Source organism: Eurytemora carolleeae, unplaced genomic scaffold (assembly GCF_000591075.1).
Source record: "Eurytemora carolleeae unplaced genomic scaffold, Eaff_2.0 scaffold1305, whole genome shotgun sequence".
Lineage (NCBI taxonomy): Eukaryota > Metazoa > Arthropoda > Copepoda > Calanoida > Temoridae > Eurytemora > Eurytemora carolleeae.
In genome coordinates, this window is record NW_019397215.1 from 509 (window position 1) to 16,544 (window position 16,036).

The 16,036-nt window shown below is 32.4% G+C and overlaps 1 protein-coding gene across 1 annotated transcript; it reads right to left on the minus strand.

The window, feature by feature from the left end:
- Positions 1 to 3,262: 3,262 nt before the first annotated feature.
- Positions 3,263 to 15,484, minus strand: LOC111712783 (uncharacterized). The gene is made up of 8 exons (XM_023487503.1): positions 15,378 to 15,484; positions 10,567 to 10,768; positions 9,253 to 9,376; positions 6,861 to 6,957; positions 5,929 to 5,968; positions 5,506 to 5,598; positions 3,630 to 3,674; positions 3,263 to 3,363 (listed from the first exon to the last, which is right to left on the minus strand). Exons 2-8 carry the CDS (start codon positions 10,613 to 10,615, stop codon positions 3,278 to 3,280), a joined length of 534 nt encoding a protein of 177 aa, XP_023343271.1. The 5' UTR covers positions 10,616 to 10,768; positions 15,378 to 15,484; the 3' UTR covers positions 3,263 to 3,277.
- Between the last annotated feature and the right edge of the window lie 552 nt (positions 15,485 to 16,036).

Genomic DNA, 16,036 nt, shown 5'->3' on the forward strand with positions numbered 1-16,036 from the left:
TTTAATTTTCCTGTTCTCTGCTACAGGGTCTCCCAATAAACATGGGAATTAAATGACGACTTCTATGTCGTCTTTGTTCCGCATGGCATTATGCTGTAAACACAATTTTAGAGGTGTCCCTGTCAAAACAGTTATCAATAAAAACTGCTAGTCTCGGGATTTCCAAATTGTGGTCAAACATTTTTCATCTTCAAAATTGACGGAGATATTAAGAAATCTCTCGAGATTCCATTATATAAATAACAACAAAATTGTTCAAGTGTTTAATATCTCAGTCAATTTTGTAGAGACAAAGAAGGCAGACCACATTTTGGAATGCTCTCATAGGAGTATTATCATTTTTTATACACTCTTAGTTGACATATCAACCATCGGAAATTAAAGACGATTTTCAAGTCTCTTAATTCCTATGTTTATTGGGACGCCCTGTAGAATGTGGGGAGGATTGGATCACATGCGGAGTAAACTATCTTGCTCCCATCACTTGAAATTTAAACCAATTTTTCATTTTTCTCATAAAACCCGCTCCAAGAATTAATGAACCAATTTAATTGAAACGTCTTGGAATTTTTTTAATATCTAAACCTGTGTGCTTCGATCTAACGCTTGTAAAGGTTTACATTTAGTTTTCTTATGAAAGTTTCTAATTTGAGTTTTCCATCATGCATTGTCTAATTTTTGCGTTATACGCTCATCCTTCATCTTTATCCCTCCTCCTTCTCCCCCCTCCCCTCTTGCTCCCCCTTCCTTCCCCTTCCCAGTTTGACGTTTTAATATTCCGTTATAATCCTGGTCATAATAATGGGCGCACGAGAATAAGATGGTTTTTCTGCTGCCTACTCTCTACTCAATGTGAAGATGTTTTTAGACACAAAATCTAATTATACCCTACCTAAATCCAGCTCTTAAACCCGCCACAGTATTACATTTTACTATATTTACCAGTTATAAAAAAGGTTCTTTGTTTAGTACTTTGTATCGAATTTTTCTTTATATAAATTTCAATTTTCTTTGAGATAAAATTTGAGAGAGAAAATAGAAAGGTGCCAAAATTTCTTTTTTTATAAAACCTTTTGAGCTCAAATAAGCTTTTAAGTGAAAAGTCAACGCTTATTCTGTACTTGAAATTGATTGACATTCTACACTGTATACATGACTTTAATTTTGCATGTACGTATTGTACTCTACATACTGATACATATTATAAGCACATTGTAAAATATTTGTTTTTACTTACTTGTTGATAAATTTTTCCTTTGCATTTTTAACTCTTTTTTTCAAACGTAATAAATATTTGATTTGATTATTTTATGTAGAAAGTTATCTGCTGGTCGAACAGTTGCATCTAAGATGTGTTTATATAGGAACGGTTGCTCCTGCGTCGAACAGTTGCATTTAAGATATGTTTTTGTTGAAACGGTTGCTCCTGTGTCGAACAGTTGCATTTAAGATGTGTTTATATAGGAACGGTTGCTCCTATGTCGAACAGTTGCGTTTAAGATGTGCTTATATAGGAACGGTTGCTCCTATGTCGAACAGTTGCATCTAAGATGTGCTTATATAGGAACGGTTGCTCCTATAACAGTTGCATCTAAGATGTGCTTATATAGGAACGGTTGCTCCTGCGTCGAACAGTTGCATTTAAGATATGTTTATATAGGAACGGTTGCTCCTGTGTCGAACAGTTGCATTTAAGATGTGTTTATATAGGAACGGTTGCTCCTGTGTCGAACAGTTGCATTTAAGATATGTTTATGTTGAAACGGTTGCTCCTACTTTATTATACTATCTCGCGGCTACAAGCCTAGTGCAACATAAATGTGAAATATGAAAATTTTCTAGAAAAAGTTTGGTTTAAGTCCTGTTAATTTCTATCATTATTTCAGACTTAAAATCTATAATTTGGATAAAAACGGGGATTTATGGGTTTTCTAGGCTTTACATACAGAATTCAGTATATTTAGTATACTGGTATACTGGTATACTGTTATACTGGTATACTGGAATACTGGAATACTGGTATACTGGTATACTGGTATAGTGGTATACTGGTATACTGGTATACTGGTATACTGGTATACTGGTATACTGGTATACTGGTATACTGGTATACTGGTATACTGGTGTACTGGTATACTGGTATACTGGTATACTGGTATACTGGTATATACTGGTATACTGGTATATTGGTATAATGGTATACTGGTATACTGGTATACTGGTATACTGGTATACTGGTATACTGGTATACTGGTGTACTGGTCCTAGAAAATAAAGTCTCAACATTTTTTTATTATTTATTATTTATTTACAGAGACTTCTTCTCCACAGGAATTTTTTAGTCCCAAAATTTAGGATTTTATTTCCGAAACCTTTTTTTAGAGAATTTATTTGTCGGTTACCGATCCGAGCATTGCATCAGGTTTGAGTTGTTTTCGGTTTTCCGAATTTTGATGGAGGTCAATGACCTCCGATCCTAAAAAAGGGCTGTATGCAAAGTTTTTTCTGAAACCATAATTGCACCTTAGTTCATCAAGTTAGATCAACATTTTTTTGCATTTAAATACTAAGGGTTGACATCACCGATGGAACCTATGCAAATTTTGGTTTTCTGACTTTCACTTTTTTTGTTGTAGAGTCTAGTGTAACACTGTAGAGTCTACAACATTCAAAATTAAAATGAGATTATGGTACGAATTCTCTTTAAAAAAAACACGGTTTATAGGATAAAAGTCTTAGTTTCGTGTAAAAGATGGGGGTAAAAGGGGGGGATTGTGAAAAGCGATATCAAGGGGACTAAATTATTGAAAAATCAAGCAAAATAAATTTCATATCAAATTGGAAATCAAAATCAAAAATCAAAAAATCAAAAATCTATGGTTTCCAGGGGGTTTTTAGGTCCCACTGAGCCTCCACCCCCCTGAAAAGTGAAATATAGTTTGCAAAATTTCAAAAAAGGTTTCTAAATTCTTAAGTGTAATTCACATCAATAATGCATGACAGTAAGTAATAATGTTTAAAACAACGTAATAATGACATAATAACATAAAATTGCAATAAATTAATAATTCATTTTATGTATGTCCCATACATTTTACAGAAAGATATGAATTTATACGCAAGCACTTAAGCAATCAGTAATTAGGTTATTATATCGTTAATTAGGTTATTATAAGTGACAATATTTATGTTCATAGATTTATAATTTAGCTTACACTGGCTTGTATTTTCTAATATATTCTGAAACTATATTATATTTTAATATTTTTTCAAATGATTAACATATATTACCGGACCTAGTTATTGTACCGTCAATATCCGATACCACAAACTTCTGTGTAGAGTCCAAAAAGTAAATATTTGCTAGAAAAAAAAAAATTTAATCAGGAAAGAATTTTTATTATTTCCAAATATTACTTGAAAATGTAATTACTTAGTTCCAATAAATATTAAAAAGTTAGAAAACAAAGATTTATTTTAAATTAATTTCTAATTAAACAAAAGAGTTTGCTCAAGTTTAATATTTAATTATTTAAAATAATTTTAACTTTTTATTTCTATTTTAATCTGGTTGATTCCTAAAAAGAAAGAAAAAGACTTTATTTAAAAAAATAAAAAAAAGAGTTTACCTGAAGTAGTAACAATTGAACCAGAGGAGGTAATCACGTGGTACTCTAAACAAAAGAAAAACAAATAACAATATTTAATTCTAATCAAATATTTACTTTTTTATCAAGCGACCTTTTTATAAAATAATAATAGACAGAAATTGCTATTTTCAAATCAATGATTTTAATTAGATGATTAGGATAGATATTGACAAGGTTATAAAAGAATTTAATTTTGATAATTTTGATAATTCCCATAAGAGTTTCCTTTGACCAGAATATTTGTATGTGAAAGATGGATTCCATCAAGATTGTAATGCAGAGAAAGTTAATTGCAGTTGAGTATACTCTGCGTACATATTGAAACCAGTTCTCTCTAGGCGGAATTTGTAAGCAAGAATAGATCCGAGGAGGTTAAAAGCATTAAATTTTGATAATTTTGATAATTCATATTTTCCTAAGACCAGAATATATCATTGATTTTTTATGTGAAAGATGGATCCCATGTCAGGCTTGTGTTTACATTACCGCCCAGAGACGGTACACTACAGAAAAAGCGAAAACCTCTGAAATAACTTTCCTTCCATTATAACCTTGGATATCGATACCTTTTTTATAAGCAAAATTGAAAATATCAAGTAATTTACAGAACAAATGATTGTAAACAATTCAAATAAGAGAAAGATAAACGTAGAAAACATTGAAATCCAATATTTTGCACGTAGTGCAAGATTTTGCGTTATTACACATCAGTATAAATGTATTTTTTCTGGAGAAAAAAAAATAAATACTTATACTCAATACTCATGACACGATACATAGTGTCTACCAACTTTACCCCCTACAAGACATCTTTAATTGGAATGACTCTCCGTGCAAAGATAACACACTGTGCGCAGCAGACACTAGTACTGCATCAGCTGTGTTGAGTTCACACTGTACGCAGCAGACACTAATACTGCATCAGTTATGCTGCGTACACGCTGTGCGCAGCAGACACTAGTACTGCATCAGCTGTGTTGAGGTCCTACTGTGCGCAGCAGACACTAGTACTGCATCAGCTGTGCCATGAGTTCACACTGTGCGCAGCAGACACTAGTACTGCATCAGCTGTGTTGAGGTCCTACTGTGCGCAGCAGACACTAGTACTGCATCAGCTGTGCCATGAGTTCACACTGTACGCACCAGACACTATTACTGCATCAGCTATGTTGCGTATACAATGTTTGGAGCAGACACTAGTACTGCATCAGCTGTGTTGAGGTCACACTGTGCGCAGCAGACACTAGTACTGCATCTGCAGTTTTGTTGAGGTCACTCTGTATGGCGTACGCAGCAGACACTGTGTGCAGCAGACACTTGTACTCCGTCAGCTATGTTGAGTTCACACTGTACGGCGTATGCAGCAGACACTAGTACTGCATCAGCTGTCTTGAGTACACACTGTGCGCAGCAGACACTAGCACTGCATCAGCCGTGTTGAGTACACACTGTGCGCAGCCTAGCAGACACTAGTACTGCATCAGCTGTGTTGAGTTCACACTGTGCGCAGCAGACACTAGTACTGCATCAGCTGTGTTGAGTTCACACTGTTCGGCGTACGCAACAGACACTAGTACTGCATCAGGTGTGTTGAGTTCACACTGTGCGCAGCAGACATGGCACTAGTATTGCATCAGTTGTTTTCAGTTCACACCTGTACGCAGCAGAAACCGCGTTTTACAGGAATTCAAGTGGTTTTCGAAAGAGGTTTAAACTTGATGAATAGTCGAATATTTAAAGGGTACCGTTGTAAATCAGGCATTAAATTACGCTTACAGTTCCTTTAAGTCTAGCTGTATATCTATTTTTGGTTCAGTGTACCTGTTCCTGGGTACACTGTATTGTTGTTTTTTACCTAATGTATTCTGCCCCTTGATGAGGTTGAGGGTCTCCAGCTGGGCTGGAGTAGCACTATCGGTCATCTGATGAGGATCAGGGTCAGCCATACCTAGAGATGGGCACGTTCGACTTTTTTCATTATCGTGAACGACCCATTTCGTTTGTTATTTTTATCGTTAAAAAACTGCATTTTGTTCGTTCTCAAAACTATTGTTCATTTTTCATCTATTTTATTTTTAAACATTTGAGAGAAAAAATCGTTAATTTATTATAAAAACTATCATTTTCAAAAATTTTGTTCCAACAATTTTTTCGTTCAGTAAATAAAAGATAATTTTTTGAATTTCATTCTAACGAGATTTTAAATTGTTCGTTTTCAAATGACAAGCATTTTCATTTCTCTGAACGATCCATTTCGTTCGTCCATCTCTAGCCATACCTAGCAGAGCAGACCAGAACCTATACTTAGGTTTCAGGGTCTAGTTCAAACAAGATTAAAACTCGATCTTACTCTTAAGTATATCATGAAAATAAATATACGCCCAAATCATTACCTTCTAGTAACATAGACGCAAATTTCTACAATATGAAAAGACTATACGTTCAGGGCACATTATAATTGTGAACATTTTCTTTTGCATACATTTCGTAGATTTTCAAAATTTTATGAAAATCTAATTTTGTTGGAGGCTAGCTTTTGAAGGTCCCACACAAAAAATTTGGGCCCGATCGGTTCAGCCGTTTTGACGTTTATAGGACACAAACAGACAAACAAACAAACAAAGCAAAGTATATATTGATTATCTACATTGATGCGTCAATGACAGTGATCGATAGGTTGCAAGCTTTTAAGCAAAAAATATGTAAGAATCCAAGGCGTTACCTACACTTTAAAGCTAACTCAGTCTTATAAATATATTCAACTTTTCATAGCAGTCTCAATCTTTGTGCCATACTCTCGACTTTTTTGTAAAAAGAAAACTCATGAAGTGTTAATATTTTGTTAAATGCAGTATTATATATTGTAAGAAATGCATGTAAAAGGACTAACATGGACGGGGTTGAAAAATGTAATGCAGTAAGTATAATTAAGATTTAAATACTCTGGTTCTCTATATTTTCCTAGATCCATAAAATCTAAATCTCGGAAATCTCCATGAATTTATGTTTCCTAGAGTTTAACTCCTCTTATCTATGGCAAGAGAACAAAGTTTAAAACACCATCTCTAAACTGATTTTAAGTCTAGTATTTTCTTTTTTATAAAAGTGACAACATGTACCTCCTGAATTGGATATTAACAATGCAAAAAATTTTGGGTTTCGTAAAAATGTTCATTTTTCTAGTTTGATAAGATTTAATCAATATTTTCCCTCAGTAGTAGAGAAGTAAGCATGTCCTTTACTATCTAGAGTCATTGACAGAGGAACCATTTCACCGTTCAGTTTCAAGCTAACAGTATGTCCAGACCTAAACGATTATAGATTTAAGGTGTTTCAAATATCCCCCCTCTCGTCTTTCCCTCCTCATAGTTTTATTTCCCCTTCCCTAAAACTGCACACGTTCCATGTATTGAAGAAACAACTTTAAATTTCCTGGAATCCAGGGAATTTTGCACATATCTCGCACTAACGCCTCTCGCTGCTCTGTGTAACAAGGATTCTGTGGAGAAATCATATTATGGAAAATGTTAAAGCTGGATAGTTTACGTCATAGCATAGCTTTACGAGTTTTAATATGCTTTGAGAAAATTGAGTGTTTTCAAACAACTTAAATATTTTATTTCCTATATCTGCGGAATTCGACGTTGTAAACCTTTGATATTTCATTCTTCGATTTTTTGATCAAACAAAACTCATAGTTTGAAATATTTAAGGTCTACGACATTGAGGTGCACAGATGTAGAGATTTAGAAATTACAGTTTGTGTCTTAGAAAAAGGAACATAAGATTTTTAAAATTATTCTAGCTTGATTAGATTCTTTAGTACACAAACTTATACCCTCTAGCTATATATTAATTATTTACAACTATTTTACAGGAAAATTAAGGTAATTTTACTTTACCAAGGGTTCCCAAGACTAATTTTGTTTTGAAGGCAAATTCGGAGAGGGAACCCAAGATTAGGATTTAGGAAGTAAAATTTAGTTTAAAGTTGCTGAACACAATTTAATCGTTTTTTAAATGAATATAAGTAACTTAACATCTAGCTGTTGTGGGAATTATGGCCCATGGGTAATTCTGCCTTCTGGCCCACTGTGGCATCGTTTTTGAACATTCAAAGTTAGTAGTACTATAATCAAAGATCCTTGAAAAGAATCTGGAAAATGTAAAATATTCTAATGGGACATCTTATTATTAAAAAAACCTTAAATGTTTAAATACGGATCTCATAATCATGCTTATCAGGTTGGTAATATCGGTCAAAAGTCGGTCAACGGTTGGTTAAAGTATAAATTGCCCCCTTTTTGTAAATCCCACATTGCACCTCTGATTTCAAAAAATATCTTAGCTCCTTCATTTTATGTGTAAGATATAAAAACAATATTGATATATATCAAATAATATAGTTTTACATAATATAAATAGTACCCTAGGGAAATATTACTAATGTATCAGACACAAGGATTCAATAAAGCATAATCTTTCCACCAGGCCCATCCTGCGAGGGAGGGGGTGCAGGGCCGCCATGAGCCCCGCAAAATGACCTCCAAGCCTCCTGCAGGGCCGCCCTCATCCTGCCATACAATCATTATTCTGTAGGGGATGGGGGAATAGATTCTGTAAGGGGGGGGGGTATATGAGGGGAATAGATTTTGACAAATTTGGCGCATTACTACAAAAAAAATTAGTTTGATCCATCACAAATATATGATATATGATATACTATGTAATCTGGTGAGTGAGAATTAGGACTGGGAACTGGAAAACCTTTTCTCTTATTAATATTTATATCGAGGAGAGGGGGGGGTGGGCATCATACATTAACCTCATCTAAAAGTCTGGTATACTTAGAGTTATAACATCCAACCTTTCCTATGAGTAGATTTATTTACGATATATTTTTATTTCCTGCAACTTTTAGAAAGTTACTATTGATATTTCTTAACTATATAACAGCTTGCAAACATTGTGTTTAGCTATTAAAAGGGTTTCAGTAAATTAATAAAGATATGTCTGAAATCCTTGATCAGTCCAATGTTTAAAGGGTACCGTTGTAAATTGGGGATGTTTCTCTTTAAATGAAAAATAACTTGAAATTACGCGTACAGTCCCTTTAAGCTTTATAAATTGCGCTTACAGTCCCTTTAAGCTTTATAATTACGCTTACAGTCCCTTTAAGCTTTATAATTACGTTTACAGTCCCTTTAAGCTTTATAATTTGAGGATAAGGTTAAATTCCTCGGATCTATTGGAACGACTTTGCGACCTAGTAAATCAAATTCTTTTCTTTATAAACCCAAAAGACAGCTGAAAAAAACTTTATTTTATCAGAGCTCTTCAGAAATAAAATTAAAGGAATTGAGTTTTTGCCACAAATTGCGATTTTCTATTCCCTATAGTTTTCCAAACCAATGTCTTCGACCTTAGATATTTCTTATTATGAATTTTGTTAGATCAAATAATATAAGTCTGAAATTTCAAAGGTGTACACCCTCAGGTTGCATGTAAAGTTATATGAATTAAAAATTTTAGTTTGTGTCAAAGACTCAATTCCTTCACTTTAGTTTATTATGATTTAGGAATTACATAAAGGTTTTGTTACCTTGGTAGCCAGACATCCTTCTTCCCTATCTGTAGACTGAAGGGAGTAGCGTAGAGATCTCCATCTGTATTCCTGGAGACCAGGATATCATTAGCTCCAGTCAAGAAGTTTGTATCCGCCCTCACTTTTCAAACAAAAATACAAAAAGTAAAATAATGTTCATTTTAACAATTATTTTCCCTTCTCATTTCCGCTCAATTTTATGTTTATAATTTTTATTTTATTTTTATTTATTTTATTTTATTGTCCTTGTTGGATTTGAGTGGATTTCAACACTATTTAGACAAAAATAATTTTCTATCCCCTAGTAACGTAGACGTTCTTTCCTAATTCTAAAACTTAGCTTTAAAAAGGCAGAAACCGAGCATTATCCCCTAATGCTTAGTTTCAAGGGCGAGAAAGTTTTAGGGGTAATGCTCGGTTTCTGCCTTATAGAAACCGAGCATTAGTGATAATGGTCGGTCATTACGACCATTTCGTTGGAGAGCCCCAACTTTTCATTGGAGATCGGTTTCTACAAGGCAGAAACCGAGCAATATCCCTATTTCTCAGTTTCTATAAGGCAGAAACCGAGCATTATCCCTAATTCTCGGTTTCTAAAAGGCAGAAACCGAGCATTATCCCTATTTCTCGGTTTCTATAAGGCAGAAACCGAGCACTACCCCTGATGCTCTGTAAGGCAGAAACCGAGCATTATCCCTAATTCTCGGTTTCTAAAAGGCAGAAACCGAGCATTATCCCTATTTCTCGGTTTCTATAAGGCAGAAACCGAGCACTACCCCTGATGCTCTGTTTCTATAAGGCAGAAAACGCACATTACCCATAATGTTCGGTTTCTATAAGGCAGAAACCAAGCATTACCCCTGATGCTCGGTTTCTATAAGGCAGAAACCGAGCACTACCCCTGATGCTCGGTTTCACGGGCGAGAACATGTTCCAGAACCCCAACTGCTGGTTTCCTATATTTATCTTCTACGTATTGTTTTTCTTTCTCATTTTTACCAAGAGCTAGAATTTCTTATTTATTTGAAGAAGTTTCAAAGTTTATTTCCCGTATTCAATTTCTTTTCTTAAAAGTTCATGGAATTAATATTTTTCAAGTATCTAGATAATTGAAATCGTGAAACGTGAGGGTTTATATCATTCCATGATTTTTTGTAACAGATTCATTAAAAGAGGGGGGGGGTGCTCATCGATGACCTCTTGCTCTCCATTTCAAAGATTTGCCTATAAAATGAAGAAAAAATTGAAAAATGTCGAAGAAATTGAATATTTTAACAATTGTTAATGGTTTATATTATTGTATTTATTTCCCTTGTGTTTGAAAAGTTAGGAAGATCAAGAAAAGATGATGAAATGACATTTTATTCTACAGTGGTGTATAGGATCCAGTATCCAGAGCGGTACAGTGTACAGTATCCAGTATCCAGTGCGGTACAGTGTACAGTATCCAGTATCCAGTGCGGTACAGTGTATAGTGTACAGAGTTCAATCACAAACACCTTTGAGCCATATTCTGAAATAGAATAGGTGTCATTGTATACTAGTTAAGTGATAACTCAAAAATCAAAAAAGTTGAGAATATTACTAAAGGAAGGAAGAGAATTGGTTTTATTTTTTTCGAAACTTTCTTAATTCTTCTGATTTATCTATTTCTCCTGATTTATACTAGATACAGGGTGACTCATTAAGGATGAGACTGTAAAGACGACCTAAAACTCTTAAAATCTGACAATTCTAAGGGTAAATTAAGTACTATACCTTGAATATAGTCTTTTAATGACTTATTTAATAATTGAATAACAAGTAAAAGTCCAGTGAAGTATAATTTCACTGTGCCTGGTACTACACAGTAAACTGCAGCATTGTGATTTAAAGGTCTTAAGCTCTAAAGCCTAAATCGATGAGAATTTTTCCAATTACTCCTTGAAAACCAAAGCTAACAACAAATGCTATAAAATGCTAAAATGTACATGTAAAGGGCTACAGAAAAGCATAAGTGAGTTAGAGCGGTAAAATTAAAGTCCAAGGCGTTGCGACAATTCAAAGTCGATCCTGTCTTAAAAATTGATGAGACTTTTTAATGCAGGCTGAATCTACAATTGTGCCAGGGATTATTTACATTTTTGGGAGAATTGTCAACACTGTGAACTATACAGAAGGAAAGGGTCAAAATTATGGTCTATTGTCAGACTTTGTGACATCGTAGCTCCTCCAGTTTTGATTTTGTGCACAAGTATGAGAAAAGCATATTTATCCGTTTTCAGATTAGAAATTCATAATATCTTAATTCTTCTCAGTGACTTTTAATTAAGTTATGATTGATATAAGATTTAATCTTACATAAACCTTACTCTAGTTCTAAGAGATAAAGATTGTAAATATAAGTATTTTTTATCTTATATAAATTTATATAACGGGATACACGGTCTGTCGCACATCATTTAAATTTAAATTTAAAAATCTAAATTTAAAGGGAGTGTTCGCGAAAAATGAAAGGGGTTTAGGCTCAATGCGATAAAAAAGCGCTTTTGATCGCTACTAATCTGACTTCTAGCTGTTGCGTCTATAAGGAGAAAATTGTTAAAAACGACAAATACCGAAGAACGTAGTGTCCATACAAATTCAGAAAGATGCAACAAACGACTTAGACCGTAAAAAAATCTATTTAATTTCAAACAAATCATTCAGATATTACAACCTATAGTCATCGATTATCTTTCGCCACATTAGTATACAGTTGATTTTTCATACTAGTTTTGATTTTATTTTTTAAAATAATAGTTAGCATACAACTTGTTTTCGAACATTCCTGGAAAATATGAAAATGTCGTCTTCATTACCAAAAATCCTCGAAACAGGAATAAACGTTTTTATAAGTAACTCTCAGATCATAACAATTAAAACTTATTATGAAAAATCAACTATATACAAATGTGGCGAAAGATAATCGATGACTATAGGTTGTAATATCTGAATGATTTGTTTGAAATTAAATAGTTTTTTTTTACGGTCTAAGTCGTATGTTGCATCTTTCTGAATTTGTATGGACACTACGTTCTTCGGTATTTGTCGTTTTTAACAATTTTCTCCTTATAGACGCAACAGATTGAAGTAAGATTAGTAGCGATCAAAAGTGCCTTTTTATCGCATTAAGCCTATACCTCCTTTCATTTTTCGCGAACACTCCCTTTAAAAAAACTTTTCTTGATATTTGTAGACAAAAAACATGATAAAACTTTATTCTAACATTATGAAATACCAAAAAAAGTCCTCTCCGATCACAATTAGTCCATTCCAAATGGAAGCGAACTTTGTACATTGTATGCTTGTATAAAATCTTTCTTTTTTTAAAAATGTTCTGTATTACATAAGAAATCTAGAAAGAACTATGGATTATTGAAACTATAAGTTATACGTTAGTCCACCATTTTTATGTGTTCAGCTCATGTCTCATGCAGTAAACTTTATTTTTTACAAATTTTAACTTGTAATGTGACAGTTGTATAGCATTACGAATTTTGTTAGTAAAAATGTTATTTTTAAATATAAAACTCATTCTAATGAAGACATTTAGGAATACATTATAATGTCGCAACTCATGTCATGTTTAATTTTTCAAATTTTCAAACAATTCCTCTGCGCATATGTGCATTTACGGATACTTTTTTTACAAAATTTTCGATCTACGACTTTTAAAGACATAGTCTTTCAGAACTTTAAAAACAATTAGATTAACCTAATAATATGGTTTAAACTTGTCTTTTTTTATGGGTCTAAAAGAGAATAAATTAAAAGAGAATAAAGAATAAAAAATTAAGAATAATTAAAGAATAAAGAGAATAAAATAATATACAGGGTGATTTTTAAAAGTCTTTTTTTCATTTGCGCTCAGTTGGCTGAAAGTCCGCAATATTGAAGAAAACATATCAAATTCTTACTTACTGTCTGACATTTGATAGTTCCCGAACCAAAAATGGCTATAAACCCAGAGAAAAAGATTACAAGCCTCCCTTTAACAGGTCAAACAATGTCAAAAATACGGCATTTTTTGGCCTTTTTCTCAATGTTCTCCCTAAAATAATTTTTTTCAACAGTTATAATCATGGCGACTGACCAGTTGTAATAACTTTGAAGGTGCCTTGGTATATGAGATGATATTCTAGAATACGGTTCCAGCTTTTAAAATATTAAATTCTTCCTACATGTGATGTAAAAAAACTCAAACTGTCCAAATATCGGGTTCGAAGTTTGGAAGTTGTTTGTGAACCTTCTTAACTCATAAGCAGAGAAAGATTAACAAATGTCATGAAATAACGAGTTAATACAAGACATTCGTATATATATATATGATGCATATATAGCCGGCCAAACGGTTGGACCGATTGGGCTGAAATTTGGCCGGGGGTGTTATAGGCTGAAAAAAAATGTTTTTTTTAAATTTTCAAAAAATTTTTTCTTCAAATTTTCACGGGCAACGCCGGGCCCCTCAGCTAGTAAATATTAAAATTATCTTTTTATGTACCTTGTTGTCAGACTCTTTAAGCTAACAACGTCTAATTTAAATGTAAATGTAGTTTATGTAGAAATATTCTATTTAAAATATTTAAATAATCCCTTTTTTGTATTTTTTTAATTATAACAACTCCGTGTTTTAATATTTTAAAGCAATTCTTTACATAGTGAAAGCCCCTCTCTTGTAGTTATGTCAATTATAAAACGTTATTTCATAAAAACGACAATAGAATTATTGAATTAACACAAAAAAATGTGTTATGCTGAATAATTAAAGGCACAATTCATTATTGTAACAGTAATATAATGATGTTTTAGCTAAAACATACCTTTTGTAATCATAAAAGTTAAAGTTTTTTATAAATTTATTAAAAATCGGAGATCTTATACTCAGACAATTGCATAAAAGTGTAATTTTTTTAGAAATTCTTTTAAATTTTTTTATAAACTAGTTTTTGATTTCAATTTAATTAATAACTTTAATTTAATTTAATAACTTTTAGTAATGAGATCACTATCATAATGTTGCTCTATAATCGATTAGATGTTTAGATAAATGAATATGTATTAGAGGAGGTTTATACGATATTAGGTATAATGTGATACTATAAATAACAATCGTGATCACAATTGTTCGCATTTATATAAAAATTATTAAGATTTGTGACTCTGTCAGTTTATATTTTAAATATATAACTTGTCTCTAGTGGATTAAAGAAGGAATTCTAAATATATTTCCTCCTCAAGGCTAAACAGAACCCAAGTTTACCAAAACTTAAAAGGAATCAATCCTAAATTTGCATCTTTGCAACCTGATGACGTAGACATGATTCTCAACCTCTAATGAAAATGTTTGTTCCAAAAATTTCTAATTTCTATAATTATGGTTTCTCATATATAAAAGTGACGTGCGGAATTTATGCAGCAGAAACACAGAACATAAATAGCAGAATTCAAGGTGTTTTAATCCAGAATCAGATTTATCCACTCTATAAACAAAGGATGACTCGAAATTACGTATATAGTCCCTTTATGAACGTTGGTTTAGAAATCCGCGAACACTTTGATAGAAAACCAATAACAGAGCTGAAAACTTTAGAATGGATAAACTTTAATCCTGACCTCTTAATCCGAATATCCACTGTGGAAACTTTTCATTTTAGTCCTTAATCCACTCGTTTTCTCTCTCCTTGGATATCCGTTAAGTGTTTTCTCCAATGAGAATATTTCTGTTCTCTCATTGGTTGCCCGCTTTTCTCTGATTAGCTGCTACAGTTTCTCAGATGATTAAATATTAATTTGAATTTTATCGTTTTTCATACACATTTAAGATAATCTTGCCAGATTATGTTAATCTGGAGATTAAGAAAAAGAGTGAATCAAGCATTAATCCCGATATCCACCGTTCTAAAGTTCCCAGCTCAGACTGAGTTTAAATCCTGCAATTGAAGATTTAAGATTTTTTCGAGTTTAATCAAATTAATTGAATGTCATGGATTTCTATGAATTAATAACTGCTTACACATAGATTTCCAAAATAAACCCGGCCAACATAGCTCAGATCTGAATTTTCCTTCATGCATGATGCATTAGTGAAAAGTAATGTTCACCTTTAAATGTTGAATTCATATAAAACATTCATCAGTCTCTCTGCTCCATTTCAAAGTAAATTTCTTTCTTTTAACTGTAACTTTTTATAATTTTCGTTTATTAAAAAAATTATTATTATGTTTTCGAATTTTTGATATTGTAAAAAAATCAATTGAAATTCGGTTCTTCCATACTATGACTAACAAGGATGATTCACAAATAAACCTGTTAAACTGAGTTGAATAACTGAATGAAATTAAACTAGATGTATTTCAGGTTTAAACTGGATTTGAGTGACAATTTCAGCTCTTTATGTTATGTCATCTTTCAATGTAATATAATGTAAACAAAATAAGCTCTAAAGTATAAAAAAGGGAATGAATAAAATAAGAAAATGGAAGAAATGTAAATCACTTATAAAGATATCTAAATACGTAAAAACATATGTGGGTTCACACCTGCCAATTCATAGAAACAAGTGAATCAACAAATATCAATAATTATCCTAAATTCAATTTTTTGTATTGACAATTCTCGAATTAGAATTCAGCTTGATTTAATGAAACAAATGTACAATATGCATAGTGTAAAGCAAGAGTACATACATCAATTATATAGGCCTAAACTTGAATTTCGTAGATACTGTATATATAAATATATTTTGTATTATATATTTATC

Bases quoted from the DNA above. Each gene is read 5' to 3' on its own strand.
- LOC111712783 (XM_023487503.1), bottom strand. From the start codon at position 10,615: ATGTCATTTCATCATCTTTTCTTGATCTTCCTAACTTTTCAAACACAA. The intron at 6,958-9,252 runs GTAACAAAACCT...ATAATCGTTTAG, and splicing joins AAGGATGTCTGGCTACCAAG to GTCTGGACATACTGTTAGCT. The intron at 3,364-3,629 runs GTAAACTCTTTT...TTTTTTTTCTAG, and splicing joins TTCAATTGTTACTACTTCAG to CAAATATTTACTTTTTGGAC.